Genomic DNA, 13,476 nt, shown 5'->3' on the forward strand with positions numbered 1-13,476 from the left:
TAATATAATATTCAGGAACGTAAATTTTGGGGTTGCTGCACCGCGGAGGGTAAGGGAGAAACCCCGGAAAGTCGTTGAGGGCATTTTGGATGGGTAAATAATTAAAACTGGACCGGAGATGGCAGCAGTCCGGTCGTGGTGGACGGAAGTTTTAGTGGTTTTCGACCTTGTCTAAAGAAATTTATGACCCAATTTGTTCGCTATCTAAATCTTATTATTATTAATAATAATTTGAATTGATTTTGGTTCCTTTATACATTTTCCTAAACTCGTGTTCGATTGCGAGAGGCTATCTTAAATATACAAGGGAGAGATCGTCCCTTCTAATTGTAAAGGGACAAGTCCATTAGCCAAGAAGCCGTACCTTGTCTTCATCCGATCACTTGCCATTTGAACTTAAGCTTGTTTCGAACGCAGTCAGTAAATTCATTTGGGAATTAGAAATTTACAACTACAGATCTTTACTAACAATTTACTCTAAAAGCTTTTTTAAATTTTAAATTTTTAATTTAATTTTTTTTTAACACAATTTCTTTTGATTTTAATTCAATTTCATCGTAAAATTTAAACGTTGATTTTTCGTAATCCAACATAACGAGATTGAAGGTACATTCTCGGAAGCGTTTTAAAATCACGAAATTGCTCGAAACGACTCTCGTTTTGTAAATAATTTATAGCGAAATTGCGGTTCGTCGTTGAACAACAAAAGATACCTCTCTCAGTTACACAATTCGCGGTCGTCTGTTGACAACTCGGTTCTATTCCCCAACGTACTAATTTTATTAAACGGCGCAAAGATCACCTACTTTAGTCCCAGCTTTAGCACAATTCGAAGTAGTCGAGAAAGAATCATCCTAAAGAGAAAAATGACGATTCCAACTCACGCAATCCAAGGCGTTATGGGCTCCAAATTAAAAGATATTTACATGGTTTTGAGCTTTCAATTAATATTGTTAGTTCTATTCGGATTTTTTGTTCGATATGAAACTAACGAACATCATTATGAACTCCAAGTTTATCCGAGTAAGTAATTAAACTTTATTTTTAGTTTCACATTTTTTTAGTGTTATTTATGTAACTTTTAGTTACTAATAAAACCGCTAAGTAAAAGTGTAAATTTACCCAATAACCTTGTTTATTCTTATCATAATTAATAAATTTTGAATGTCAAAACATCACGTTTTTATGCCCAAAATAAGGTAAATATGTTATGTAACTAATTAGCTACGTAAGAAATTTCATATTTGATTATTAAAGTAAATAAGAGAGATAATTTAATTTAAATCTTTCAAAAACTTTCTGCTCTAATGACCTAAATGTATACATAAAGCACTTATTGTATTCGTAACATCGCTTTGATGTAGTTTGTAACGTTAATTTGATGGTAAACATTTTTAGTTGCAATACAAAGGTTTGTTTTTCATTTTCCATCATGCAAACCGATCCGCGCCCGAGCGCAACGAACGGCACGTTCAAGTCTTAAATTGATTTAACGATGAGGTACCCAGATAAATTGCTGATAAAGCTGATGTAAACATTGACCGTGTAATGCGGCCCTGTCTCGGAGATGTTTTATGGACTGGAAGGAGATTTACGATGGCCAGCACAGTCTTTTCTTATGGCCTTCGGATTTATCCGAGATTTAGGATGTCTTTATAATCGCGATTATTCTTTTTTACTCAAACTATTGTAAATAAGTACTTTGTATAACGCTAAGTACGCCATTGAACTGGAACATATGAGTAATCAGAGTCGATGGAGTTTTAATGAGTCCCCACCAGTTTGCAGGGAAATGATATACGATTCCCCTCATACATACACGTACCGGTCAATTGAACCCTATCCCATAGAACGAGTGCAAATGTATGTTTATAGAGCGACGTTGGTTAAAGGGGGCCTGTGACCGTGGTCGCTTCGCTTTGATGTTGAAACGATTAATTTGGCTTTGCCGGGGTCGTAGTGGAAATTGCCGGTAAACAAGTCGAAATGCCCCCAGGTTCCATTCTGTTCCATTCAGTACTCGACCAACGCCGCGACGCTGCTTAATAATGCAGTTGTTTACGCTTTTTTCTCGAACAAGGCCCCACATCGTGCACTGAAAACTGTCCGACCGGCTCGGGGCCAATAGTCGACTTAAATATTTAAAGACGAAATGGATCCGTCGGGATGAAATTTCAATTACCTATTGGCCGCCGATCGGAAAACCGAACCGTTTTCGAAAACCGCGCAGGTCCAATTTGCAAGTGACGCGAGATTCGATTATCTGGCGGTCATTGGAGTCCGTCGAAGACGCCGACGGATTATGTTTGAAGTGAAATTGCTTCCCTAGTATTGAATTCCAACGCTAAATAAAATAAAACCACACCCTATCTTCTTCTACACTCTGATTTTTCAGGAATCCACTCGAACAATCATACTATGCTAAGTTTATTTACGATACAAAAGAATTTATAGTAGCAAGTATTTCCTTTGTCTAGATTTATGTCCTTGAGTTGTCTTCGTTCCCATTTCTTTTCGTTATAACTAAAAATACAAAAACTTAATTACCATAACTTTATCCATTTTAAGCCACAACACATAACTTAATTGTAAAGGTTCTAAATTTTAGATGAGAACAAGACATATCACGATAAAGTCGTGAAATAACTAAAAAGTAATTGAAGCCACCACATAACTTGATAACAACCGAATCATATCTTTAATTAAAATGAGGCATATCATATTCAAATCTTTATTGTTCAAGCTTTCTTTTAAGATATCATTCATAAAAATATCTTAATTTAATCAAAAGATATAGAAGATATAGCCAAAGCATAATTTTCATTAAATAATTCATTTCTAAGTAACCCAATTTTAAAGATATTGAATCATTCAAATTCATCCCATCTTGTTACATTAAATTCCTAATCAATTGAGCTTTCTTTTAAGATATCACTCATCGAAATATCACAACCCTTTCAAATGGTGTTGAAAAAATGATCCAGCTAATTGAAGCTTCTCCATGTCATATGATAGCAACCGAATCATATCTTTAATTAAAATGAGTCATATCTCATTAAAATCATTATTGTTCAAACTTTCTTTTAAGATATCATCCATAAAAATATCTTAATTTAATCAAAAGGTATACAAGATATAGTGGAAGCCCAATTTTCACAAATTAACTAATTTCTAAGTAACCCCATTTTAAAGATATTGAATCATTCAAATTCAACCCGTCATATTGCATTAAATTCCTAATCAATTGAGCTTTCTTTTAAGATATCACTCATCAAAATATCACAACCCTTTCAAATGTTGTGCAAAAATTATTTTGTCTTGTTCTACCTAATTGAAACTTCACCACATAACTTGATAACAACCGGATCATATCTTCAATTAAAATGAGCCATATCATGTTCAAGTCCTTACTGTTCAAGTTTTCTTTTAAGATATCACTCATCAAAATATCACAACCCTTCCAAATGTTGTGCAAAAAATGATTTTGCCTCGTTCTAGCTAATTGAAGCTTCATCACATAACTTGATAACAACCGAATCATATCTTTAATTAAAATGAGTCATATCTCATTAAAATCCTTATTGTTCAAGCTTTCTTTTAAGATATCATCCATAAAAATATCTTAATTTAATCAAAAGATATAAAAGATATAGTGGCAGCCCAATTTTCACAAATTAATTAATATCTAAGTAACCCCATTTTAAAGATATTGAATCATTCAAATTCAACCCATCATATTGCATTAAATTCCTAATCAATTGAGCTTTCTTTTAAGATATCACTCATCAAAATATGACAACCCCTCCAAATGGTGTAGAAAAAATGATCTAGCTAATTGAAGCTTCATCACGTAACTTGATAACAACCGAATCATATCTTCAATTAAAATGAGTCATATCATATTAAAATCTTTATTTTTCAAGCTTTCTTTTAAGATATCATTTATAAGAATATCTTAATTTAATCAAAAGATATAGAAGATATAGAGTAAGCCTAATTTTCACAAATTAATTCATTTCTAAGTAACCCCATTTTAAAGATATTGAATCATTCAAATTCAACCCATCATATTGCATTAAATTCCTAATCAATTGAGCTTTCTTTTAAGATATCACTCATCAAAATATGACAACCCCTCCAAATGGTGTAGAAAAAATGATCTAGCTAATTGAAGCTTCATCACGTAACTTGATAACAACCGAATCATATCTTCAATTAAAATGAGTCATATCATATTAAAATCTTTATTTTTCAAGCTTTCTTTTAAGATATCATTTATAAGAATATCTTAATTTAATCAAAAGATATAGAAGATATAGAGTAAGCCTAATTTTCACAAATTAATTCATTTCTAAGTAACCCCATTTTAAAGATATTGAATCATTCAAATTCAACCCAGCATATTGCATTAAATTCCTAATCAATTGAGCTTTCTTTTAAGATATCACTCATCAAAATATCACAACCCTTTCAAATGTTGTGCAAAAAATGATTTTCCCTCGTTCTAGCTAATTGAAGCTTCATCACGTAACTTGATAGCAACCGAATCATATCTTTAATTAAAATGAGTCATATCTCATTAAAATCCTTATTGTTCAAGTTTTCTTTTAAGATATCATCCATAAAAATATCTTAATTTAATCAAAAGATATAGAAGATATGGTGGAAGTCCAATTTTCACAAGTTAATTCATTTCTATGTAACCCCATTTTAAAAATATTGAATCATTCAAATGAAACCCATCATATTGCATTAAATTCCTAATCTATTGAGCTTTCTTTTAAGATATCAGTCATCAAAATATCACAACCCTTCCAAATGTTGTGCAAAAAATGATTTTGCCTCGTTCTAGCTAATTGAAGCTTCATCACATAACTTGATAACAACCGAATCATATCTTTAATTAAAATGAGTCATATCTCATTAAAATCCTTATTGTTCAAGCTTTCTTTTAAGATATTATCCACAAAAATATCTTAATTTAATCAAAAGATATAGAAGATATGGTGGAAGTCCAATTTTCGCAAATTAATTCATTTCTAAGTAACCCCATTTTAAAGATATTGAATCATTCAAATTCAACCCAGCATATTGCATTAAATTCCTAATCAATTGAGCTTTCTTTTAAGATATCAGTCATCAAAATATCACAACCCTTCCAAATGTTGTGCAAAAAATGATTTTGCCTCGTTCTAGCTAATTGAAGCTTCATCACATAACTTGATAACAACCGAATCATATCTTTAATTAAAATGAGTCATATCTCATTAAAATCCTTATTGTTCAAGCTTTCTTTTAAGATATCATCCACAAAAATATCTTAATTTAATCAAAAGATATAGAAGATATGGTGGAAGTCCAATTTTCGCAAATTAATTCATTTCTAAGTAACCCCATTTTAAAGATATTGAATCATTCAAATTCAACCCATCATATTGCATTAAATTCCTAATCAATTGAGCTTTCTTTTAAGATATCAGTCATCAAAATATCACAACCCTTCCAAATGTTGTGCAAAAAATGATTTTGCCTCGTTCTAGCTAATTGAAGCTTCATCACATAACTTGATAACAACCGAATCATATCTTTAATTAAAATGAGTCATATCTCATTAAAATCCTTATTGTTCAAGCTTTCTTTTAAGATATCATCCATAAAAATATCTTAATTTAATCAAAAGATATAGAAGATATGGTGGAAGTCCAATTTTCGCAAATTAATTCATTTCTAAGTAACCCCATTTTAAAGATATTGAATCATTCAAATTCAACCCATCATATTGCATTAAATTCCTAATCAATTGAGCTTTCTTTTAAGATATCAGTCATCAAAATATCACAACCCTTCCAAATGTTGTGCAAAAAATGATTTTGCCTCGTTCTAGCTAATTGAAGCTTCATCACATAACTTGATAACAACCGAATCATATCTTTAATTAAAATGAGTCATATCTCATTAAAATCCTTATTGTTCAAGCTTTCTTTTAAGATATCATCCATAAAAATATCTTAATTTAATCAAAAGATATAGAAGATATGGTGGAAGTCCAATTTTCGCAAATTAATTCATTTCTAAGTAACCCCATTTTAAAGATATTGAATCATTCAAATTCAACCCATCATATTGCATTAAATTCCTAATCAATTGAGCTTTCTTTTAAGATATCAGTCATCAAAATATCACAACCCTTCCAAATGTTGTGCAAAATATGATTTTGCCTCGTTCTAGCTAATTGAAGCTTCATCACATAACTTGATAACAACCGAATCATATCTTTAATTAAAATGAGTCATATCTCATTAAAATCCTTATTGTTCAAGCTTTCTTTTAAGATATCATCCATAAAAATATCTTAATTTAATCAAAAGATATAGAAGATATGGTGGAAGTCCAATTTTCGCAAATTAATTCATTTCTAATTAACCCCATTTTAAAGATATTGAATCATTCAAATTCAACCCATCATATTGCATTAAATTCCTAATCAATTGAGCTTTCTTTTAAGATATCAGTCATCAAAATATCATAACCCTTCCAAATGTTGTGCAAAAAATGATTTTGCCTCGTTCTAGCTAATTGAAGCTTCATCACATAACTTGATAACAACCGAATCATATCTTCAATTAAAATGAGCCATATCATGTTCAAGTCCTTACTGTTCAAGTTTTCTTTTAAGATATCACTCATCAAAATATCACAACCCTTTCAAATGTTGTGCAAAAATTATTTTGTCTTGTTCTACCTAATTGAAACTTCACCACATAACTTGATAACAACCGGATCATATCTTCAATTAAAATGAGCCATATCATGTTCAAGTCCTTACTGTTCAAGTTTTCTTTTAAGATATCACTCATCAAAATATCACAACCCTTCCAAATGTTGTGCAAAAAATGATTTTGCCTCGTTCTAGCTAATTGAAGCTTCATCACATAACTTGATAACAACCGAATCATATCTTTAATTAAAATGAGTCATATCTCATTAAAATCCTTATTGTTCAAGCTTTCTTTTAAGATATCATCCATAAAAATATCTTAATTTAATCAAAAGATATAAAAGATATAGTGGCAGCCCAATTTTCACAAATTAATTAATATCTAAGTAACCCCATTTTAAAGATATTGAATCATTCAAATTCAACCCATCATATTGCATTAAATTCCTAATCAATTGAGCTTTCTTTTAAGATATCACTCATCAAAATATGACAACCCCTCCAAATGGTGTAGAAAAAATGATCTAGCTAATTGAAGCTTCATCACGTAACTTGATAACAACCGAATCATATCTTCAATTAAAATGAGTCATATCATATTAAAATCTTTATTTTTCAAGCTTTCTTTTAAGATATCATTTATAAGAATATCTTAATTTAATCAAAAGATATAGAAGATATAGAGTAAGCCTAATTTTCACAAATTAATTCATTTCTAAGTAACCCCATTTTAAAGATATTGAATCATTCAAATTCAACCCATCATATTGCATTAAATTCCTAATCAATTGAGCTTTCTTTTAAGATATCACTCATCAAAATATGACAACCCCTCCAAATGGTGTAGAAAAAATGATCTAGCTAATTGAAGCTTCATCACGTAACTTGATAACAACCGAATCATATCTTCAATTAAAATGAGTCATATCATATTAAAATCTTTATTTTTCAAGCTTTCTTTTAAGATATCATTTATAAGAATATCTTAATTTAATCAAAAGATATAGAAGATATAGAGTAAGCCTAATTTTCACAAATTAATTCATTTCTAAGTAACCCCATTTTAAAGATATTGAATCATTCAAATTCAACCCAGCATATTGCATTAAATTCCTAATCAATTGAGCTTTCTTTTAAGATATCACTCATCAAAATATCACAACCCTTTCAAATGTTGTGCAAAAAATGATTTTCCCTCGTTCTAGCTAATTGAAGCTTCATCACGTAACTTGATAGCAACCGAATCATATCTTTAATTAAAATGAGTCATATCTCATTAAAATCCTTATTGTTCAAGCTTTCTTTTAAGATATCATCCATAAAAATATCTTAATTTAATCAAAAGATATAGAAGATATGGTGGAAGTCCAATTTTCACAAGTTAATTCATTTCTATGTAACCCCATTTTAAAAATATTGAATCATTCAAATGAAACCCATCATATTGCATTAAATTCCTAATCTATTGAGCTTTCTTTTAAGATATCAGTCATCAAAATATCACAACCCTTCCAAATGTTGTGCAAAAAATGATTTTGCCTCGTTCTAGCTAATTGAAGCTTCATCACATAACTTGATAACAACCGAATCATATCTTTAATTAAAATGAGTCATATCTCATTAAAATCCTTATTGTTCAAGCTTTCTTTTAAGATATTATCCACAAAAATATCTTAATTTAATCAAAAGATATAGAAGATATGGTGGAAGTCCAATTTTCGCAAATTAATTCATTTCTAAGTAACCCCATTTTAAAGATATTGAATCATTCAAATTCAACCCAGCATATTGCATTAAATTCCTAATCAATTGAGCTTTCTTTTAAGATATCAGTCATCAAAATATCACAACCCTTCCAAATGTTGTGCAAAAAATGATTTTGCCTCGTTCTAGCTAATTGAAGCTTCATCACATAACTTGATAACAACCGAATCATATCTTTAATTAAAATGAGTCATATCTCATTAAAATCCTTATTGTTCAAGCTTTCTTTTAAGATATCATCCACAAAAATATCTTAATTTAATCAAAAGATATAGAAGATATGGTGGAAGTCCAATTTTCGCAAATTAATTCATTTCTAAGTAACCCCATTTTAAAGATATTGAATCATTCAAATTCAACCCATCATATTGCATTAAATTCCTAATCAATTGAGCTTTCTTTTAAGATATCAGTCATCAAAATATCACAACCCTTCCAAATGTTGTGCAAAAAATGATTTTGCCTCGTTCTAGCTAATTGAAGCTTCATCACATAACTTGATAACAACCGAATCATATCTTTAATTAAAATGAGTCATATCTCATTAAAATCCTTATTGTTCAAGCTTTCTTTTAAGATATCATCCATAAAAATATCTTAATTTAATCAAAAGATATAGAAGATATGGTGGAAGTCCAATTTTCGCAAATTAATTCATTTCTAAGTAACCCCATTTTAAAGATATTGAATCATTCAAATTCAACCCATCATATTGCATTAAATTCCTAATCAATTGAGCTTTCTTTTAAGATATCAGTCATCAAAATATCACAACCCTTCCAAATGTTGTGCAAAAAATGATTTTGCCTCGTTCTAGCTAATTGAAGCTTCATCACATAACTTGATAACAACCGAATCATATCTTTAATTAAAATGAGTCATATCTCATTAAAATCCTTATTGTTCAAGCTTTCTTTTAAGATATCATCCATAAAAATATCTTAATTTAATCAAAAGATATAGAAGATATGGTGGAAGTCCAATTTTCGCAAATTAATTCATTTCTAAGTAACCCCATTTTAAAGATATTGAATCATTCAAATTCAACCCATCATATTGCATTAAATTCCTAATCAATTGAGCTTTCTTTTAAGATATCAGTCATCAAAATATCACAACCCTTCCAAATGTTGTGCAAAATATGATTTTGCCTCGTTCTAGCTAATTGAAGCTTCATCACATAACTTGATAACAACCGAATCATATCTTTAATTAAAATGAGTCATATCTCATTAAAATCCTTATTGTTCAAGCTTTCTTTTAAGATATCATCCATAAAAATATCTTAATTTAATCAAAAGATATAGAAGATATGGTGGAAGTCCAATTTTCGCAAATTAATTCATTTCTAATTAACCCCATTTTAAAGATATTGAATCATTCAAATTCAACCCATCATATTGCATTAAATTCCTAATCAATTGAGCTTTCTTTTAAGATATCAGTCATCAAAATATCATAACCCTTCCAAATGTTGTGCAAAAAATGATTTTGCCTCGTTCTAGCTAATTGAAGCTTCATCACATAACTTGATAACAACCGAATCATATCTTTAATTAAAATGAGTCATATCTCATTAAAATCCTTATTGTTCAAGCTTTCTTTTAAGATATCATCCATAAAAATATCTTAATTTAATCAAAAGATATAGAAGATATGGTGGAAGTCCAATTTTCACAAATTAATTCATTTCTAAGTAACCCCATTTTAAAAATATTGAATCATTCAAATGAAACCCATCATATTGCATTAAATTCCTAATCAATTGAGCTTTCTTTTAAGATATCATACATCAAAATATCACAACCCTTTCATATGTTGTGCAAAATATGATTTTGCCTCGTTCTAGCTAGTTGAAGCTTCATCACGTAATTTGATAACAACCGAATCATGTCTTTAATTAAAATGAGTCATATCATATTAAAATCCTTATTGTTCAAGCTTTCTTTTAAGATATCATCTATGAAAATATCTTAATTCAATAAAAAGATATAGCCGAAAATTTTGAAAGTAAGATATTGAATTATTCAAATTCAACCCAAAACTACATAAATCTATTCAAATCCTATAAAAGGTGGGATCCAAACTTGATTTTATTATCATATTGTTTAATATTCAGACATGTTAACCCCAGATATTATTTATACATTTGTAGGGAGTAACCTTGAAGGTTTATAAGAAGTACTTTAAGTCTGAACTAGTTTCAAACCACACTATTCATTCACGTTTAAACTTCTACCACTTTACGTCGAAAGTTATTGTCGTACCGAGGCTTAAAAGTTTCCCCAATTGTTATGTATTCAACACTTCCATGCAAATTTATACTGAAGTTTGCAAAGCGCACATCCTAAAAGCATTATAAGGCTCGGCCTTATACCTTGAAAGACGGTCCTCAACAACGGGGCATTATTTCATGTTGTTTTGCCGGCCGTGTTATTATAGCGCGTATTTTAAAGCTTTTTAAAAATAATTTTTCGCTGAAAAATAACGGTATCAGGAGCAACACTGCGGTACTCGCCGCTTTATAATTATATTTTCTAGCGAACTATTATTTTTCTTGTGTTTCTTTGTGGGTATTACACTACCTCTTTACGACACCATACCGCCTTCGCAAACACTGCAAAATTACTAAAGTTTACCTTGCTTCGTAGATCTTTATACAACCGAGAGGTGTATTAAGCAAGGAAAAATAAATCTCGCTCATCTCCACTCCGTTTTTATGCACGAATTAATGTACTTCATTAGACCAACTTTTACATATTAATGACACTTTAAAACATGTTCACTTTCATCAAGTTATTAAAATTCAAAACTAAAATGTGAGTGTATGAATTCATTTTTCTTTTATAGTGTTTCAAGATGTTCACGTGATGATTTTTATTGGTTTTGGATACCTGATGACTTTCCTGAAACGATATGGATTTAGCGCGGTCGGTTTTAATTTTCTTTTAGCTGCGGTTATAGTTCAATGGGCTTTGGTATGTAAAGGATTTTATAACCTCACCAGCGATTATAAAATACTTATTAACGTTGGAAGGTAAATATAATATAAAAAACCCCAACTATTTTGAAATTTATTAACGTTTTCAGTTTATTAAAAGCGGATGTTGCGTCAGCTACCGTATTAATATCGATGGGAGCTCTTCTAGGAAACACTTCATATCTTCAATTAATAATAATGGGAATAATTGAAATTGCAGTGTTCACGGGAAATTCCTATCTTGGATCTAACGTTTTTAAAGTAATTTATTTATATCGCCTTTTTAACATTAAATATTTTCGGTGTTTTTGTAGGCTGTTGATGCGGGGGATTCAATTTTCGTCCATGCATTCGGAGCTTATTTCGGATTAGCTGTGAGTTTTATTTTGTGTAGAAAGAAGGATATCGAAGAGGAATCGTCGTTGGAAGGATCTAGTTATAATTCTGATATTTTTGCAATGATTGGTGAGTAAATAACCGCAATGTTGTCTCAAACTTTGGCGTTGTCAAGGCTACTAAATTAATCGCGAGTATTAAACCGATTTAGCACAATGTTAATTCCTCTGAAATGGAATAGTTGCGTAGTTCGATATGAATACTTGAAACCGCAACAACTATCCACCAACACTTGTTGAGCTACGAATGAAGAGCTCGCTTCCTAGCTACAACACTGTTTTAATACCCATTGTGTTACCTAATTACCACACACTCTCAGTATCGATTTTATTTGAATATTCAGAGGGGGGATTCTTCAAACATTTCCTTTTCCCATCTAAAATATTAGGGCAATTAGTACAAATTCTTGATTATATAACTCGGTTTGCTTCGTTAATGATTGCGAACCTAACATTGAAATGTGTAAAGTGTGCAGATTTCCGTGCATTTCTACAGTCCGTATCTTCGTGCTACCTTCATAATCTCCGGCTTTCCTGCAAGGTACGTGCTTTTAGCAGCCTTATCGTTAAGTCGGAGCCCTCGAGACAAAGCTAATAGTTCATTTAGCAGGTCTTTGTCAACGTCGAGGCCTCATCGGGTGCGTAATTTTATAACTTAAATGGGTTTCGTAATAAGTTAAGTTAAAATTGGTTCTCATCTTTTTAACCGTTAAAAAAAGAATAAAAAAATAAAGGAAAATAATGGAAGAAAAAAAATTGGAAGAAAAAGTTAATAATTAAATTAAATAGGTATGTATTAAAAAATCATAGCTCAGGAAGGAATTGAGATATCATGATGAAATAACCAACATTTTAAAGCAAAATTAATTAAGATTAAACGTGTCTTAAATAATTTCTTTATTTTCATAAACTTCGTTGTTATGATTTTTAATCCCAACTCCGTAATGTAAATTTGAAGCATTCATCTTTAAGATATCGTATCTCAAAGACAAATTGAGATATCGTAATGAAATAAGAAGCATTTTAAAGCAAATTTAATTAAGATTAAATATGCCTTAAATTATTTCTTATTTTCCATAAATATCGTTGTTATGATTTTTTAAATTCAACTCTACGTGTTTCTTTAAATTTGAAAAATCAAAATTTAAATAATCGTATCTCAAAAACGAATTAAGATATCATGATGAAATAAGCAACATTTTAAAGCAAATTTAATTAAGATTAAACGTGTCTTAAATAATTTCTTTATTTTCATAAATTTCGTTGTTACGATTTTTAATCCCAACTCCGTAATGTAAATTTGAAGCATTCATCTTTAAGATATTGTATCTCAAAGACAAATTGAGATATCGTAATGAAATAAGAAGCATTTTAAAGCAAATTTAATTAAGATTAAATATGCCTTAAATTATTTCTTATTTTCCATAAACTTCGTTGTTATGATTTTTTAAATTCAACTCTACGTGTTTCTTTAAATTTGAAAAATCAACATTTAAATAATCGTATCTCAAGAACGAATTAAGATATCATGATGAAATAAGCAACATTTTAAAGCAAATTTAATTAAGATTAAATATGCCTTAAATTATTTCTTATTTTCCATAAACTTCGTTGTTATG

General features: G+C 29.9%; 1 protein-coding gene across 1 annotated transcript in view; it reads left to right on the plus strand.

Moving 5' to 3' along the window:
• Nucleotides 1-715: 715 nt before the first annotated feature.
• LOC111425065 (Rhesus blood group-associated glycoprotein Rh50) overlaps nt 716-13,476 on the plus strand; it is a 28,064-nt gene continuing 15,303 nt past the window's right edge. The window contains exons 1-4 of the mRNA XM_023058824.2: nt 716-1,023; nt 11,333-11,519; nt 11,573-11,723; nt 11,777-11,927. Of these exons, the coding sequence (XP_022914592.2) occupies nt 867-1,023; nt 11,333-11,519; nt 11,573-11,723; nt 11,777-11,927 (646 nt within the window). The 5' untranslated portion in view covers nt 716-866. The remainder of the gene's footprint in view (nt 1,024-11,332; nt 11,520-11,572; nt 11,724-11,776; nt 11,928-13,476) is intronic.

This window comes from Onthophagus taurus, chromosome 11 (assembly GCF_036711975.1).
Source record: "Onthophagus taurus isolate NC chromosome 11, IU_Otau_3.0, whole genome shotgun sequence".
Taxonomy (NCBI): Eukaryota; Metazoa; Arthropoda; class Insecta; order Coleoptera; family Scarabaeidae; genus Onthophagus; species Onthophagus taurus.